A 15,256-nucleotide genomic window follows, 5' to 3' on the forward strand; every position below is an offset into this window, starting at 1 on the left:
AAACAGGTAAAATGGCTACTGTTGGAAGAACTTCATCAGCAGAGACTTCCCTTTTGTGCTTGACAATCATTTTTACGTTATGGGTCGAAACATATGCTTGACAATTATTTTCACTTTGTGTTTGAAATATGTGCTGAATAATCTTTTTTACTTGAGGTTTAAATCGTATCTCGTCGCTCTTTGAAAGTAGTTTGATGCTGAAAATGCTCGGCCCATCTATGTTTCCTCAGCAATAACCTCTATGACCATTGCCAGACACTTCCCCTCGCTCCATGAAGTTATGCTCGACAATTATTTTCACTTAGGTTTGAAATATGTGCTGGACAATCATTTTTCCTGGGATTTAAACTGTATGTCGTCGCTCTCTGGATGTAGTTCGACGATTAAACTGTACGAACCATCCAGTTGGGCTTCTACATGTTGTTCACTTGCTACCGCTTCCTCCCCTAGCACCCACAGTTATTCTTATGCCTCAGGTTCTTCTCATGCTGCTTTATTGTACTGTACTTACACTGTCTCTTCACCTCAACATCAGTTTTCTCTTTGTACAAGGCTCTAATACCCATCTGGGTCTTATTCGCGCTTTATAAAACTTTTCAAATAAATAATAAACAACATAGGTTAGGAGAAAAGTATTACGCAGTAACTCCTCTAACTGAGTCAGGGCTGGTTTCATTGTGTTTATGTATGTAGTCTGTGATGATCAAGTCAGGCCAAGGAATCATCCACAGGACAGACACTGCATGTAATGTAATACTTTCACGACCCAGCATTTCCCCTTTTGTTGCGCCTTTCCATCCTCCTGCGCACCGGATATTGCTGGATCAAAAATGAGAGTGCAGTTTAGCTTTTGGCTGATACGCAGCTGTTAAAATCTAAACCGCCAAATTTACCCATAAGAAAACAAGTTATGCAGGAAGGGCATGAGCTAGGACTTTATTGTAATCCACATGGCACTTAGGAGAGACTTGTCTGAAGGTATTGTCAACATGTCATGTTTATTTAGTCGTTGACTGGAACTGCCATTGCTCAAAGGCGGGCTGGTAAGCATAGAGCATAGGTAATTGCGGGGGCGAAAAGTTTGGTGTGACCGAGGGCCCTATTAATGCAAGCAGGGTTGAGGAAGGGGTGGAGTTGGGGTAGGCTCGTAAAGTGGGTGTCCAGGAGAAGCGAAGCATATACATCTTAGTGACTGAACTGAATTGCACAATATGGAACTGGACAACCTGGGGTGTAGGGCACCCTGGGTACTTTCTTTAACTAAAATGAACCTTTAAATAAATGCTTGCTGTTTATTTTTTTTTTTTTAATGTAATGTTAGTGCTGATCCAGCCTAGGGGGTCGCATGTAAAGGTCAGGAGTGCCGCAAGCAGCCCCCACGCCGTACTTTGAGTATCACTGGCTCAGAGCATGTCAGACACCGCCACCACCACACACTCAACAATGAGATGGAGGTTTGCTTTCCAACACACAGCACACTGATGCGTTCCGACCATTTATAGCAAATGCACATGATTTTTAGTTGATATAAGAATTTAAGGCATAGCATAGTTGGCTAAGCTTCCTCTGTGATACTCCTTGCCTTCTGCATTCATGTCCAGGTACAATGTGTACTCGGTATCTGCTTTGGTAAGGATAAGAACTGTGCAGGACACATTATAATTAAAACATATTTTTTAACAGAATTGCATCTCTTTAAAAGGCTGCCATGCTACAGCCATTTAACTCTGTAGCCTGAGCTATTCTTTGCCTCCACATCGTTCTCGCTGCCACCACTTGTTGACTAAGGAGCACAGCTTCCATTGGTGCAGTGGCACTGGGGGGCCATAGTCCTGAGGGGCCCACAGAGCCTTTACTATTAATGAATTTCACAGTTCAAAGAGCAACCTGGGAACCCATGTCCTTCCTTACAGTAGGGCTGGACACACTGCCTACAACACTATTGTTTAAAACGTGCTAATGTGTGTCTCTTGTCTGGATAAACACAGATCGCATGTAACTTTTTACTATTTTGTTATCCTTTGTTGAATGTGAATTTATGAATTACTTAAGCACACAACTCTAGTTCCCATGATTTAAGCCGAGCCTCTACTTGTGTTGACCACGCTCCTTCAACAGGTTTACCACGCCCCTTTTAGAGGTGCCCAGTTTTTTCATCCCACTTAAAACACTGATTCTACGTACAATGATTCACTGCAAGTAATACAACTGTGGCAAAAGGCTGGTCGGGCAAGTATCTATCTAATGAAAACGCACAGAGTAATGGCTACAATTTAGCGCTCTGTGCAAAAAGCGAGATGGCAGAACAGGGAATAAAACTACAGGGTCCCAACGACAAAGATAGTCAGTTCAGAGTAACTGAACGCAGCGTCCGTGATAAGGGTTCGCCGCTGCCTTCGTCGGGTACAAATTGTGGTGGCCTCTTCCATTGCTGTACGGAGAGGAGCCACTCAGTACCCTAAGTATCCCTTGTCCGCTGCCCTACCACAAGCTTTAAACACACTTACTTCATTACAGAAAGCAAGCAAGTCGCTGATCTTCTATTACCACTTCCTGATCAACCCGGAACCGGAAATATTTTTTTTTCCTTAGCAATAACAACTAGAACACCTGAAGTGTTTTGCTCCCGACGCCGCCATGTTTAGACTGTTGACGGTATCGAAACCGCTTAGGTAGAGGCTGCAAAAGGCGCGATGTGCCCTACTGGCATGTAAAACTTAATTGTTCTGCCTAACCGTGACCAGGCTGCTTCGGCGACCAGTGCCTAAAGCAGTGTATCGCTGAACGGCTGTACTAAAATGGTTTTGCAGCGCTTGTGTTCTCAGTTTGAGAGGCACCAAACAATTAGAACTCTAAACAAACGAAACATTTCCACCGTGCTTTCTTTATCATACACTCCAACGACCAGGATCAAGAACAAATGGTTTAATTAACGTGAACTTCGAGCTTGACCTTTTAATCTTTGTATTAGAGTTGAAGATGGCTCATACTTATCCGTACTGGATTTAGAAGAAGCATCTGCAAGGTCTCGCATTTATTCGAGTTTGAGTTATTGGCATTGTAAATGACAATGCCTTTTATTTATGTTTTGGTTTTAAAACAAATAAAAGGCATTGTCATTCACAATGCCAATAGCTTAAACTCTTGCAAATGCGAGAGACTTTTTGCATTCTAAATGCTTGTTTAAAAGTGTGTGTTTGGTGGGGGGAGGGGTTGCAAACAGATGTAGCAGAAGGAACACAGACGGGGAGGGTGAGGGAAGCAAAACTGAGGGCGTGGAGAGACAAAAGTGATGGCGCGGTGGGAGAAGGGGCACAGAGGGCATAGGGAAGCAAACGATCAAGGCAACATGGCGGGCAGGGTAAGAAATTGCAATTGAGCGAAAGCAACATTAAGCTGGGGGTGAAAGCACACCCTTTACGGATAATCTGAGCCGAGGAGCAAAGCATAGGGAGCTGCTACTTTGGAACTGGAGAACTGCTCAATAAAGCGCTCCAATACCGTCCGCTCGGGTTCGTGCTTGTGGTTTCGGGAGAGTGTGTCCAAAGAGACATTTGCAGCCAAATAGTTTCTTTCTTTTTTGGATCCATTTCACAGAGCTACAAATTGAGAAAAGAGGGCAAGAGCCTTTTGTTGAAGTTATGGTTTTTAGCAAGTGAACTGAGGAGCAAACCTAAAACATATTTATCATTTTTTACCTCCCTAAAGGCATTGCTGGCGTGGCCAAGATGGCGACGGAGTGAGAAGTCCTTTCTCGAGCTCCTGCCCGCCGACCACTGCAATAGCTTCGTATTGCACTTTGGAGAGCGGAGCGGTGTGGATTTTATAACCGGAGCCGTGAACTGCCCTGCTCTGCCAATGAGAGGACTGGCGACGGTCCGAGAGCTGTGGAAACGGCTCAGACGATCAAGCAGAGCGGCGACCTCCACTAGTCCGGCCGAGGCCTATCAATAGGGGCGGTCCCTAGTCGGGACCTCCGAGGCCTGCTCTCACCATCGCGGCATCGGCCGGCCCTGGCCGCCGAGAGGTGGAAATCCCTGCACCCGCGACAGCGCCACGGCACGCACGGTGACCGACAGCCCAGAGACGAAGGGGTGAGTGCAGATCGTCAGCGGTGCTGCGGCCCCGGGGGCAGGGCCCTCCCTCACGGAACCCTGCTGCCGCCATTTGTACGACACCTGGTGGGACTTACAAAACAGGAGCTCCCAGTGACTGTCCCGGCCTGAGGCGGATCCGGAGCCTGAAGCGCGTCTCCCTCCGGGACCGGGGGTACAGAGCGGACACCACTTGCCTGGGGTGCCAGCGGGGCCTATCTAAACAAGCGGGCCGCCGCGGGAGGAAACAGCTGTCGGGCCTCACCCACAGACCCGGGAAACATCGAGGCATTGTCCGGCCCATCTAGCGGACCTCCGCGCCCGGGTGCCTGCCGCATTGGAGTCGGGCCCCCTTGTGCGGCAGCCGGAGGTAGCCCCGGGACCCAGCAGCAGACCTGCGGAGGCGCATAGTGGGGGCCCAGTGAACCACCGAAATCCCGCAAACCCAAGGAGGCGCCTGGTGTGAGAGCCGGGCCCAGCGCAATCTCGGCGGCGGTGGCGTGGTGTGAGTGACGACGCTGCTTGGTCCATCGCAAGCGCAGACACACACATCCACCGGGGCATTCAGTAGAGACCCCCGCCACATCGGGCCACTACCCATAAGCCCAGAAGAAGGGAGAGACGCGGGGACCCCAACACGTGGAGGCCATTGGCCTTGAGAGATCTGGTTCGCCTGCTGCGCCCTGACGACCCCCCCTGGAGGTGAGCACTGCAGCACCTGCGCTCATTGCCCTGGTGTTGCGTTGGGGGCCGCTGGCCTGGACTGTGGGAGAGATCGCAGGGAGCACAGAACTGGGAGCCGCTGGCGCGAGACATGAGTTGCGTAGTCCTGTGAAGACTGGTACCAGGCTTGGCGACTCACCCAAATCAGCGCAGAGGGGACCTCCTTCTCCGGCCTACTCACCGGTCGGAGTACCTTGCCCTGCCCCACAGTCGGCCCCTTGGGAGCACACACCTGAGTTCCGGCCCTACGACGCGGTCGACTGCTGAGACCGGGTAGCATGACCAAAGCTAGGAACGCTAAGCCGAAGATCCTTAAAGATACGTTCGGGCGCTCACTCTCCAATCCTGGCATGGCGTACCCGGGCGCGGGGTCGGCGATGGGCCATAACCCCTCAGCATCGGGAGATGAGCCTATAACAAAGGCCTTTCTTGAGTCCCTTTTCCTCACGCTCAGAGAGGACATACAGTCGGTGAAGACAGAGTTTGCTGCTGAGGCCAAGGAGCTGCGCCGCGACATGGACGGAATGGGGGAAAGGTTGGCCTCCCTGGAGGAGAGGCATGACACCGCAGTCTCCAACCAGACCACGTTGCAACAGGAAATGCTTTGGATCCAGGACCAAAATATCGATTTACAGATGCAATTAGAGGACTTGGAGAACCACTCCAGGCGGCATAACATCCGGATCCGGGGAGCCAAGCTCACAGATGAAACCCGCGATGACTTCACGTTCACCCAGGGCCTCTTTCGCTTCATACTAGGGTTGGCGCAGGACTCAGCTTTGGTTCTAGACATGGCGCACAGAGTAGGACCTCCCCGAACTCCTAATGCTCCGCCTGCGGACATACTGGTCTGCGTACAGGATTTTAAGACTAAAGAAGCCATCCTTGCAAAGGCCTGGTCCCTCCATCCAATTTCCTATCAAGGTCACTCACCGGTCTTATACCAAGACTTAGCCTTGATGACATTGCAGAGACGACGCCAATTTCGCCCGGTTACGGAACATTTGCGACAGCAGGGAATCCCATACTCATGGGGCCACCCCTTTCGCCTAATTTTTCAGCACAGCGGGAGGCTCCACCCGATTCGCTCTTTCACGGAGGCTTGTCGCATCGTGGGCCTTGCTGACCCCCGGAGGATGACGACGCTCACAGCACCTCTTCTAATCCGGAGACCTCCCCATCGGGTTGGCAGCGCCAGAGAAGGCGGGGTCCGCCCAAGTCCGAGATTGTTAAGAACCAGCAAGAGGCCCTATCAGCTGCCGCCATGGCCTTGGCCGGGGAAGACTCGACAGCCAAATGACTGCCGCCCATCCATTAATTACATTACTCTCTGTTTAAGTGGTCTGCGGACGGCGGGGGGTGGGTTGTCGCAGCCGTTTAGTCTGGAACTGTGACATCTACCCCCATGAAACTTCACCGAGCACCCAAGGGTGTCGGACTATTTTTGTTTCTTGGGCTGTTGTTTGTGCCCCCCGTTGGGTATGGTTTTTTGGGGTTTTCTGTTTTTGGCTTTTTGAGCTGCCTCTTCCCCTTCGACCTTGCTTTTGTTTGTGGGGCGGGTACTTCTTGTCCACATAGTCCTGTTCCTTACCGCTGCACCTGCCTTAGAGACCGCGCTGCCCCCTTATCCCCACTTCATATTTATGCATTACCTACCAGGTACCCATCTAGGTCCTTACCTCCCATGGCTATATAATGCTGCGTAGCACTTAAAATCCTGACCCTGAATGTTCGTGGTCTGAACAACCCTATTAAGAGACGGGCCTTCCTCAACTACCTGACGCAGTCCACAGCGGACATTTGCCTATTGCAGGAGACTCATTTACTACACAAAGACCACCACAGGATGAAATCTCGGGCCTTCCCCACATAACTCTTCTCCTCACACTCCACTAAAACTGCAGGGTGGCCATCCTTGTTTACCAGTCCTTCCAGGGCAAAGTGATCCAGAAAGTGGCTGAGATCAAAGGTCGTTTACTTACATACCAATTCCAGGTTGCTGGGATGTCCGTCATAGTTGGCTCGGTATATGCCCCAAATGACGGCCACAACAAATTCTTGCACGACGCACTCATAGCAGCCACAGCGAACTCTGAACGAGTCTTGCTCCTGGGGGGAGACCTGAATCTGGTGTTCGACAACCTCACTGATTACTCCTGCCAGAGCGCTAGCCAAGTGGGGGCCCTTTCCCGATCAAACTTGGGGCAGCTCCGGGACCTGGGTCTTGCAGATATGTGGCAGCAATTCCACCCTCAGAGCCGTGCTTTCACTTACTATTCGGGGGCCCACCAGACATACGCCAGACTCGATTATTTCCTATGCTCTTCCCCTTTGATGTCGTTAGCTACCGATGCTGACATTCTTCCTGCGTCGCTGTCTGACCATTCCCCCGTCATGGCTTCTTTCCTCCTCCCCCACACATAGCTACCGCAGCAACACTGGCGGCTTTGCGATTCTCTTTTGCACCAGAACACTATCACAGACCGCATGAAGACGACTATCTTACACTTTCTCGCTACCAATGCTAATCAGGACACGACACTAGCGACACAGTGGCTCGCGCTTAAAGCTGTGTTAAGAGGTGAATTCATTGCGATCTCCTCTGCTATTAACAAAGAACGGGCCCAAAAACGGGCCGAGCTCACGAAACGCGTTGCAGAGCTGGAACAGACGCACCAGCGCACGGGGGCTGCGAGAGCTTGGCGCCAGCTGTGCACAGAACGAAAGCAGCTAGCTGCTTTAGACGAGGATAAAGCTGAATATGCTGCTTTACGCCTTCGGCACTCCTATTATACAGGAGGGGACAGATGCGGCCGGCTGTTGGCTCACAAGCTGCGGGAAGTTCGACAGAGGCAGGGAGTCCAAGCTATATGCCTGCGAGGGGGGGACCTCGCCTCTGACGATGCCACTATAGAAGATTCCTTCCGTGACTTTTACGCCACGCTTTATTCGGGTGACTCCCTTGACTCACAGCGCAGTCTTGAATACCTGGAGGCGGCACAGCTTCCGTCCCTGAACCTGGCGCAGGCTGCCATGGATCGAGTTATTGTGCTGGAGGAGGTCATCGCTGCTATCTCACACCTCCAGTTAGGGAAATCACCTGGCCCAGATGGGTATTTTGCGGCCTTTTACAAAACCTTTTGTAGCCAAGTGGCCCCTCTGTTACGTGACCTCTTTAATTCCTTTGCCCAGCCCAGTACTATACCGGCGGAAATGTTAGAAGCCTCGATCACGGTCATCCGGAAACCCGGGAAGGACACCACTAGCTGCAGTGCTTATTGGCCGATTTCCCTTTTAAACATAGATTTTAAGCTTTATAGTAGAATCCTTGCGACACGACTCGGACCCTATATGCTCCAATTGGTGGAACTGGACCAAGCGGGCTTTATCTCCCAGCGCCAAAGGAGCGATAATACAAAAAGGGTCCTACACCTCATAGAGCTGGCCTCTCGGGTGCGACCAGAGTGCATGCTCCTGGCGATAGATGTGGAAAAGGCCTTCAATAGGGTCCACTGGCCCTATCTAGAGCAGGTCTTGCGCGGGTTTGGATTTGGGGATATCCTATGTAACCGCATTCTAAATTGCTACCACTTGCCCCAAGCTACAGTACGAGTTAATGGCCAGACCTCCTCCCGCTTCCGCATAGAGAGAGGCACCCGACAGGGTTGTCCTCTCTCTCCCATTCTCTTTGCGCTATACATGGAGCCCCTCGCGTGGAGAATTCGGAACCACCCTCGCATCACAGCGATCAAGTTTGGAGTGGACATTCATAATATTAGCCTCTATGCAGATGACATACTGCTGTCTCTTTCCGACCCCGCCCAGTCCATGAGAGCACTCTTTGTGGAATTACAGGTCTTCGCGCAGGCCTCAGGCTTCAAGGTCAACACAGACAAATCGGTCACCCTCACCATCTCTTTATCAGCACCAACACTGGCCTACTTGCAGGAGGAGCACCCTATTCAGTGGTCTGCCACCTCAGTTCCATACCTAGGTGTCCTCTTAGGTCCAACCATACCAGACAAGGTCGCGGCTAACTACGAACGACTGCGGATCTCGATCCGGAGGGAGCTGGGCAGATGGAAGCACTTGCCCTTCTCGTGGCTGGGGAAGATAGCAGCGGTCAAAATGACGCTCCTTCCCAAGATCCTCTACCTCTTTCAGACGCTCCCCCTGCGTCCCCCGGCGGGATGGATCCAACAAACACAGTCTGAACTGTCGCAATTTATTTGGCAGGGACGTAAGCCACGATTCAAACACGCGGTGGCTGTTCTCCCTCCGGAGCAGGGCAGGGTTGGTGTCCCAGATTTGCAGCTCTACTTTAACGCGGTGAAACTCCGCTACTTAGTGGAGTGGCAACGTCTAGAGTCCGAAAAACATTGGTTGTTCCAGGACTAAGCGGTTGCAGGTATGCCATTGCAGGGAATCCCCTTCCTTCGGAAGCACAGACCTCCCAACCTCTATGCTTCCTATATCACAAGCACCACTCTGGAGACCTGGGACCGCACTGCCACCGCTTGCGAGCTGACATCGTTTTCCTCTCCTCTAACCCCTCTCTTTGACAACCCCGATTTCATGCTAGGGTTGGATCCCAAGGTTTTCGCGGATTGGCGCCCTTCCCCCTGTCGGGCCCTGGGTCATTTATTCGACCTCCAGGGCATCCTATCATTCCCGCAGATACGGGAGGATTATGGCATCCCAGAGAAAGGCAGAATGAGCTATTTACAGCTTAGACACTGGGCACTCCAACCACATATTAGACCGGGCGCGCAGCGCCTCCTGACTTCCAATGAGAAATGGTTGATCACTCGCCCTTCGGACAAAAAATTAATATCCGACTTATACAAACACTTGCTCGCGGCCTCTACCTACACTTAAAACGCTGGAAGGGCAAGGTGGGAGCGGTAGTTGTGTAGATCCCTTTCCCATAAAGAGTGGACTGGAATTTATTATAGAGCCCGACACTCGGCATACCATACAGGCCTCACAGAATCAATGACCAAGGTGGCCAGCTATTGGTATTACACGCCAGAGCGTCTCCATTGTGTTGACCCCCACACTAGCGATAGATGCTGGAGGGGGTGTGGGGAGCTGGATAGCCTAGAGCACCTGTTGTGGAGTTGAGATCGCATCCAACCATACTGGACCGCAATCCTCGATGAAATAGACTCCCATCTGGACACACAGCTTCCCCGCTTTCCAGCGTACATACTCTTAGGCTTACCCAACCCACTGATGTATCCCTTGAAGTCCAGGAGAGGCCGCCTGATAGCTATTGCCCTGGGGGCCGCCACTCAGAACATCCTTGCACACTGGCGCTCTATACAAGCGCCGCCACACTCTGGTTGGCTACAGAGGCTCTGGAGGGTCCTGTTTCCTTATGTTATTCGAAAACCAATAAAGAGATTTAAACCATAAAGGCATTGCTGAGTTGCCCCTTTCTGTCTCCCATGGCCCCTGAAGAGCTCCCCGTTTGCTACAAGTTAAATAAACAAGCGGTGGTCACAACTGTGCATGAGAGACCCTCTTGCCCTCTTGCAGTAAGAGAAACTCATTAAAGAAAATAGTGTTTACAGACTAAAGAAGACGTACTGTGTAACAACCGAAGTAAAAGGGCCAGTCCTCATGGGAGGTTATAAATGAAGATAAGGCAGTACTAAGGAGGGACTAGCAAGTCTAATAACGAATAGGAAGCCAGCATTTACAACAGACAATGACACAAGCCACTGACAAATATGGGCGGAGAGTGGGCGGGGCTTCAAGTACATACTCCAATACAGCATAGCTCGCAGAGCAGCGCATGCGCTGCCAAGGCTCGACTTAAAAACTTTACTCCGTAAACTCATAAATTGGGGTGGAAACAAAAGGGGTATGTGGTCAAAATGGGCGTGGTCATGAAAAGCAGTTGGGCAGGCAACTTATACATTTTATACAACAATGGCTGCCTGATGTGACTGGAACCCCCTTCATTCCAGCACTGGCACTTGCTCATAAATCGGACTGCAAATTTTTTGTTCTGAAAATATGTTTAATGGAATGGAGGTAGCAAATTGCGTAACATAGAACTGATGGGATAATTGGCTGTATTTTTTTTGTTATTGACCCGTGGTGGCATTAAAGTTTTGGTGGGCATTGAAAAGATCATTCCAGTTGTCTTTTTTCATAGCTGCCTACATTTGAAATACTGTAAGCATGGGCAAAGCCCAATAGTTCTGTCTTTAATGTGCTAATACTGTGTACTGTGTACTGTGTACTGTGTACTGTGTTGAAGTAAGAGAATTCACATGAAGACAGGTAATAAGTTCCAAGTGGTTGCTTTATTATGTTCCAGTTATAAATGAAGTAAGATGGTAAATAAGATGGGAAGTAAGATGGTAATATAGCCCCACCAAGAGCAGCCTCCCTGCTGCTCAGCCTGCAATCTTGCAACTGAGACTCTCACCAAGACCAAGCACTCAAACATTCCTTGACATCATTCTACAGTCATTCAGGCTGAACAGAAGAGAGAATATCAATGTAAAGAAAGAAGGGAAGAAAATACGCTATAACATATCCTCTTTCTTTACATCAACAAAAGAAATGTACTGAAGAAAGAAACAATGAATGAAAAAAGTAAAAGATGTAAATTCAACAATTGAAAGAAAATGAAACAGGGTAAAAGATAGCAAGAAGTACTGTACTAAACACAAAAATACAATGGCATGAAAATACAATAATATAATTGTTGTAAATTGTAATGACGAAGTCACACAGGATGTCAACTCAGTAAAGGAGTTTATTCAGGTAGAGCGCAGAAAGACCCGACCAACAGGACCGGGATCCAACGGGCAATAATCACCGTTAGAATAGAACACTGGCCACGTAATGTAAGCGGGCAGCTCGAGCGCAGCACGAGATGCACGCTGGGGACAGGGGAAAATATAACACATCTCCTTTCCTTAAACAGTGGAAAGGGAAGGCACCTTAAAGTAAATTAAGCAAAAACACAGCAGAACACAAAATGAAGATATTGCTTATAACACGTAGTTTTCAGTTTAAGAACACAAAAGAAACAATTAAGCCATGACCATGTAAATAGCATTGTAAATGGCACTGCTCAGAACATAAGCTTTTCAAGTAACATAACGCTATGTAACCCCACACCCTTCCTTGGATGAGCAAAATTTACACAAAATCTTTTAAGTAAGCAGGAGCAACTCTTTTGCGAATTGGTCTGCAAGCCTCTTCAGCAATAACCTTTTTGGTGACAGGCACATGAGTGGTTGGCTTGGCCCTTTTCTGGTAAAGCGCTACCCGGCGCAAATTCCAAGTTTGCCCATTCTGCAGCCTAACGTAATTACCAGCCACAGACTTCACCTGGTAAGGTCCTCTAAACTTGTTAAACATACTCTGATTCCCGCCAGGTTTTACCTTTACCAAATCCCCTTCAGCAATGTTAGTGGGGGCACAATTCCTTGACTTACAGTGACTATCTTTCTCTACTTTCCCATGTAGCCAAGTGGGAATCAATTTCGTACCCGCAGGCCTCCCTCTCATGAGTTCAAAAGGTGTAATAGACATGTTACTATGAACAGTTGTACGGTATGCCCACAACATTTCTTTAATCTCCTTCTGCACAGACCGACCAGCGGCCAAGGCAAGTTGCATAGTGCCTTTTACAAGTCTGTTCACCCTCTCGCACAATCCGTTCCCTTGAGGGTTGTAGAGTGACGTGCGCAGGTGCTTTAAACCCAAAAACACAAAATAGTTCTCCATGATTGCCGAGGTAAGTTGTGTGCCATTGTCTGTTAAAACTACCGAAGAGATCCCTTCACGCCTAAATATCTCATCTAGAACCTTAACCGTGGATTCAGCAGTGATGCTCTTCATAAAGGCAACCTCCACCCACCTTGAAGTCGAGTCCACTAACACCAAAGCAAACCTCTCTGAATCCAGCAGGTCATGAAAAGGTCCTATGAAGTCAACACAGACCTTCTGCCACGCACCATCGTCCGAGACGATCTGTCCCGTGGTACCCTTATTGGCACGGACCTGTAGCCTCTTTTCCGACTCTTTGCATGACTGACATTGCTCAACCCAACTCTTCACCTGTACATCAACTCCCGGCCACCAAAAGTCAGCCTTAACCCGTTTGCCAGTAAGGGTCTGTCCTAGGTGGCCCTCATGCGCCAAAGCAATGATACGGGGTCTAAGGGAAGCAGGTGGTATGTATTTCTCACCCCGCACAAGGATGAACTCAGTCAGTAAAGAAATTTCATCCTGTAACTGTACGTAAGGCCTGAGGGCGGGTGAGACCGTACTTTGCCTAGATACACCCTCCTTGCACATCCTGATCAAACTTTCCATCACAAGATCCTTTTTCATTTCCTGCATCCATTCTGCCTTGGATATGGAAGAAGGTAAGTCACTCTCTAGGTCATCTAAAAACGCAACCACACTCTCAGTCACCAACTCTCTAGGTAGTACCTTAGTGTCAGGCAACCTCGATAAGCAATCAGCAACACTGTTGCACCAACCAGGTAGATATTCCACATTGCACGTAAACTCTTGGACGCTGACAGCTAACCTCGCTAATCGCTCTGAGCAATTCCTAATACCCCCAGGGGCCAAAACTTTCAAGAGTGGCTTGTGGTCCGTTCTGAGTGTGAATGTGATCCCCCACAGATACACACGGAAGTACCGAGTGGCCCAAGCAGCCGCCAATGCTTCACGCTCTATGACCGAGTAGTTCCTTTCAGTCTCAGTCAAGGAACGCGAAGCAAACGCAACAGTGTTCTGTCTACCATTACCTTTTTGTGTAAGGACAGCTCCGATCCCAACCGAACTTGCGTCTACAGTGAGAATGGTGTGAAATGACTGTACAAAACTTGAGAGAATGTTAGCATCCACAATATTTTGTTTGATTATTAAAAAGGCGTTCTTTTGGTCAGCTCCCCATGTAAAACCTTTTCCTTTTCTCATGATGGCACGCAAGGGTTCTACTTTTTCTGCAAAATTTTTAACAAATTTAGCATAGTACTCTACCATGCCCATGAAGGATCTTAGCTTGTCTTTGTCATCAGGTTCAGCCACATTGCATATTGCGCTTACTAGATCCTTCTTTGGCTGAATCCCAAGGCCAGACACATGATACCCCAAATAGTCTACCTCCCCAACAGCAAAAACACATTTCTCCTTACGCAAGGTCATACCAGCCCTTGAAAGAGCAGTGAGAACTTTGTCAAGAATGGCATTGTGATCATTAACGTCTAAACCATAAATCAGGATATCGTCCTGAAAAAATACCACTCTTTTAATGTCTTTCAGGACGTCAGTGATGATTCTTTGAAATGCGCTTGCCGCAGAGCAAAGGCCGAAGGGAAGTCTTTTGAATTGGTATGTTCCTTCCGGGGTGATGAACGATGTAAACTGCTTTGAGTCCGGGTGAAGTTTCACCTGGTGGTATGCACTGCGAAGATCCAACTTCGAAAAAACCTTGCCTCCACCCAAACTTAGAACAATTTCATTTATATTGGGGAGTGGAAAGTTGTCCATTATCACAGCCTTGTTTAGACTTCGCATGTCCACACAGAAACGCAAAGAATTGTCCGGTTTCTGTGTGATAACTACAGGACTTAACCATTGTGTGGCCTCCACAGGTTCTATTGTGTTATCATCCAATAGCTGTTTGATAATCTTTCTGACCTCATCTCTGGCGGACAAAGGTATTTTCCTCGCAGTGTGTTTTACAGGTGCAACACACCTCTTTGTTTTGATAATATGCTGATAGCCAACAGCTTCCCCCAATTTCTCACTGAAAATGCTCTCATGCCTTTTAAGAATAGCCTCTAAGTCTCCATGAACACTATTACACTCATTGTCACTATCTATACACAGCACAGGTGGGTCTGCTCTCGGGTTCACCCTTATGTTTAACTCGTACTGATGTAACCATCCCAATATAGCAGGGCCGTGTGGTGATACATAAACCTTCCCTCGGGTAATTCTTCCTTTAAACTTAATGGTGGCCTCAAAGAACCCAAGGACACCGATGCTCACCCCTTGATAACCTCTCAAGGTGATGTCGGATTTGACAAGAGTCGACTCTTTACAAGAGGAGTTAAACAAACTCTTTGGAATAATTGTGTATAATGACCCAGTATCCACCATCAAATTTATTACACACCCATTTAATTCAAATTCTGCTTTTGGGCGAGACAAAATAACACCTTCCATCAATTCCTGGCTCCCAGCAGAAATCATCATTACCTCCGCCTCATCATCAGTGGTTTCACTCTCCACTATGGCAATCTTTTTTGAACTATTTGTTCTACACATGCGTGCATAATGTCCTTTCTTTCCACACTTCAAACAATCTCTGGACAAAGCTGTACAATTTTTTGAGTCAGCCAAGTGAAAAGGGCTACCACACCTGTTGCATAAGCGCGTGACCTGTCTGA

At 48.7% G+C, this 15,256-nt stretch overlaps 1 protein-coding gene across 1 annotated transcript in view; it reads right to left on the bottom strand.

Annotated features, from left to right (window-relative positions):
- Positions 1 to 2,631, bottom strand: part of RBMX2 (RNA binding motif protein X-linked 2) — a 161,210-nt gene extending 158,579 nt beyond the window's left edge. Inside the window, exon 1 of the mRNA XM_078688357.1 lies at positions 2,508 to 2,631. Within this exon, the coding sequence (XP_078544483.1) occupies positions 2,508 to 2,512 (5 nt within the window). The 5' untranslated portion in view covers positions 2,513 to 2,631. The remainder of the gene's footprint in view (positions 1 to 2,507) is intronic.
- Positions 2,632 to 15,256: the final 12,625 nt, after the last annotated feature.

Source organism: Lissotriton helveticus, chromosome 4_1, assembly GCF_964261635.1.
Source record: "Lissotriton helveticus chromosome 4_1, aLisHel1.1, whole genome shotgun sequence".
NCBI lineage: Eukaryota > Metazoa > Chordata > Amphibia > Caudata > Salamandridae > Lissotriton > Lissotriton helveticus.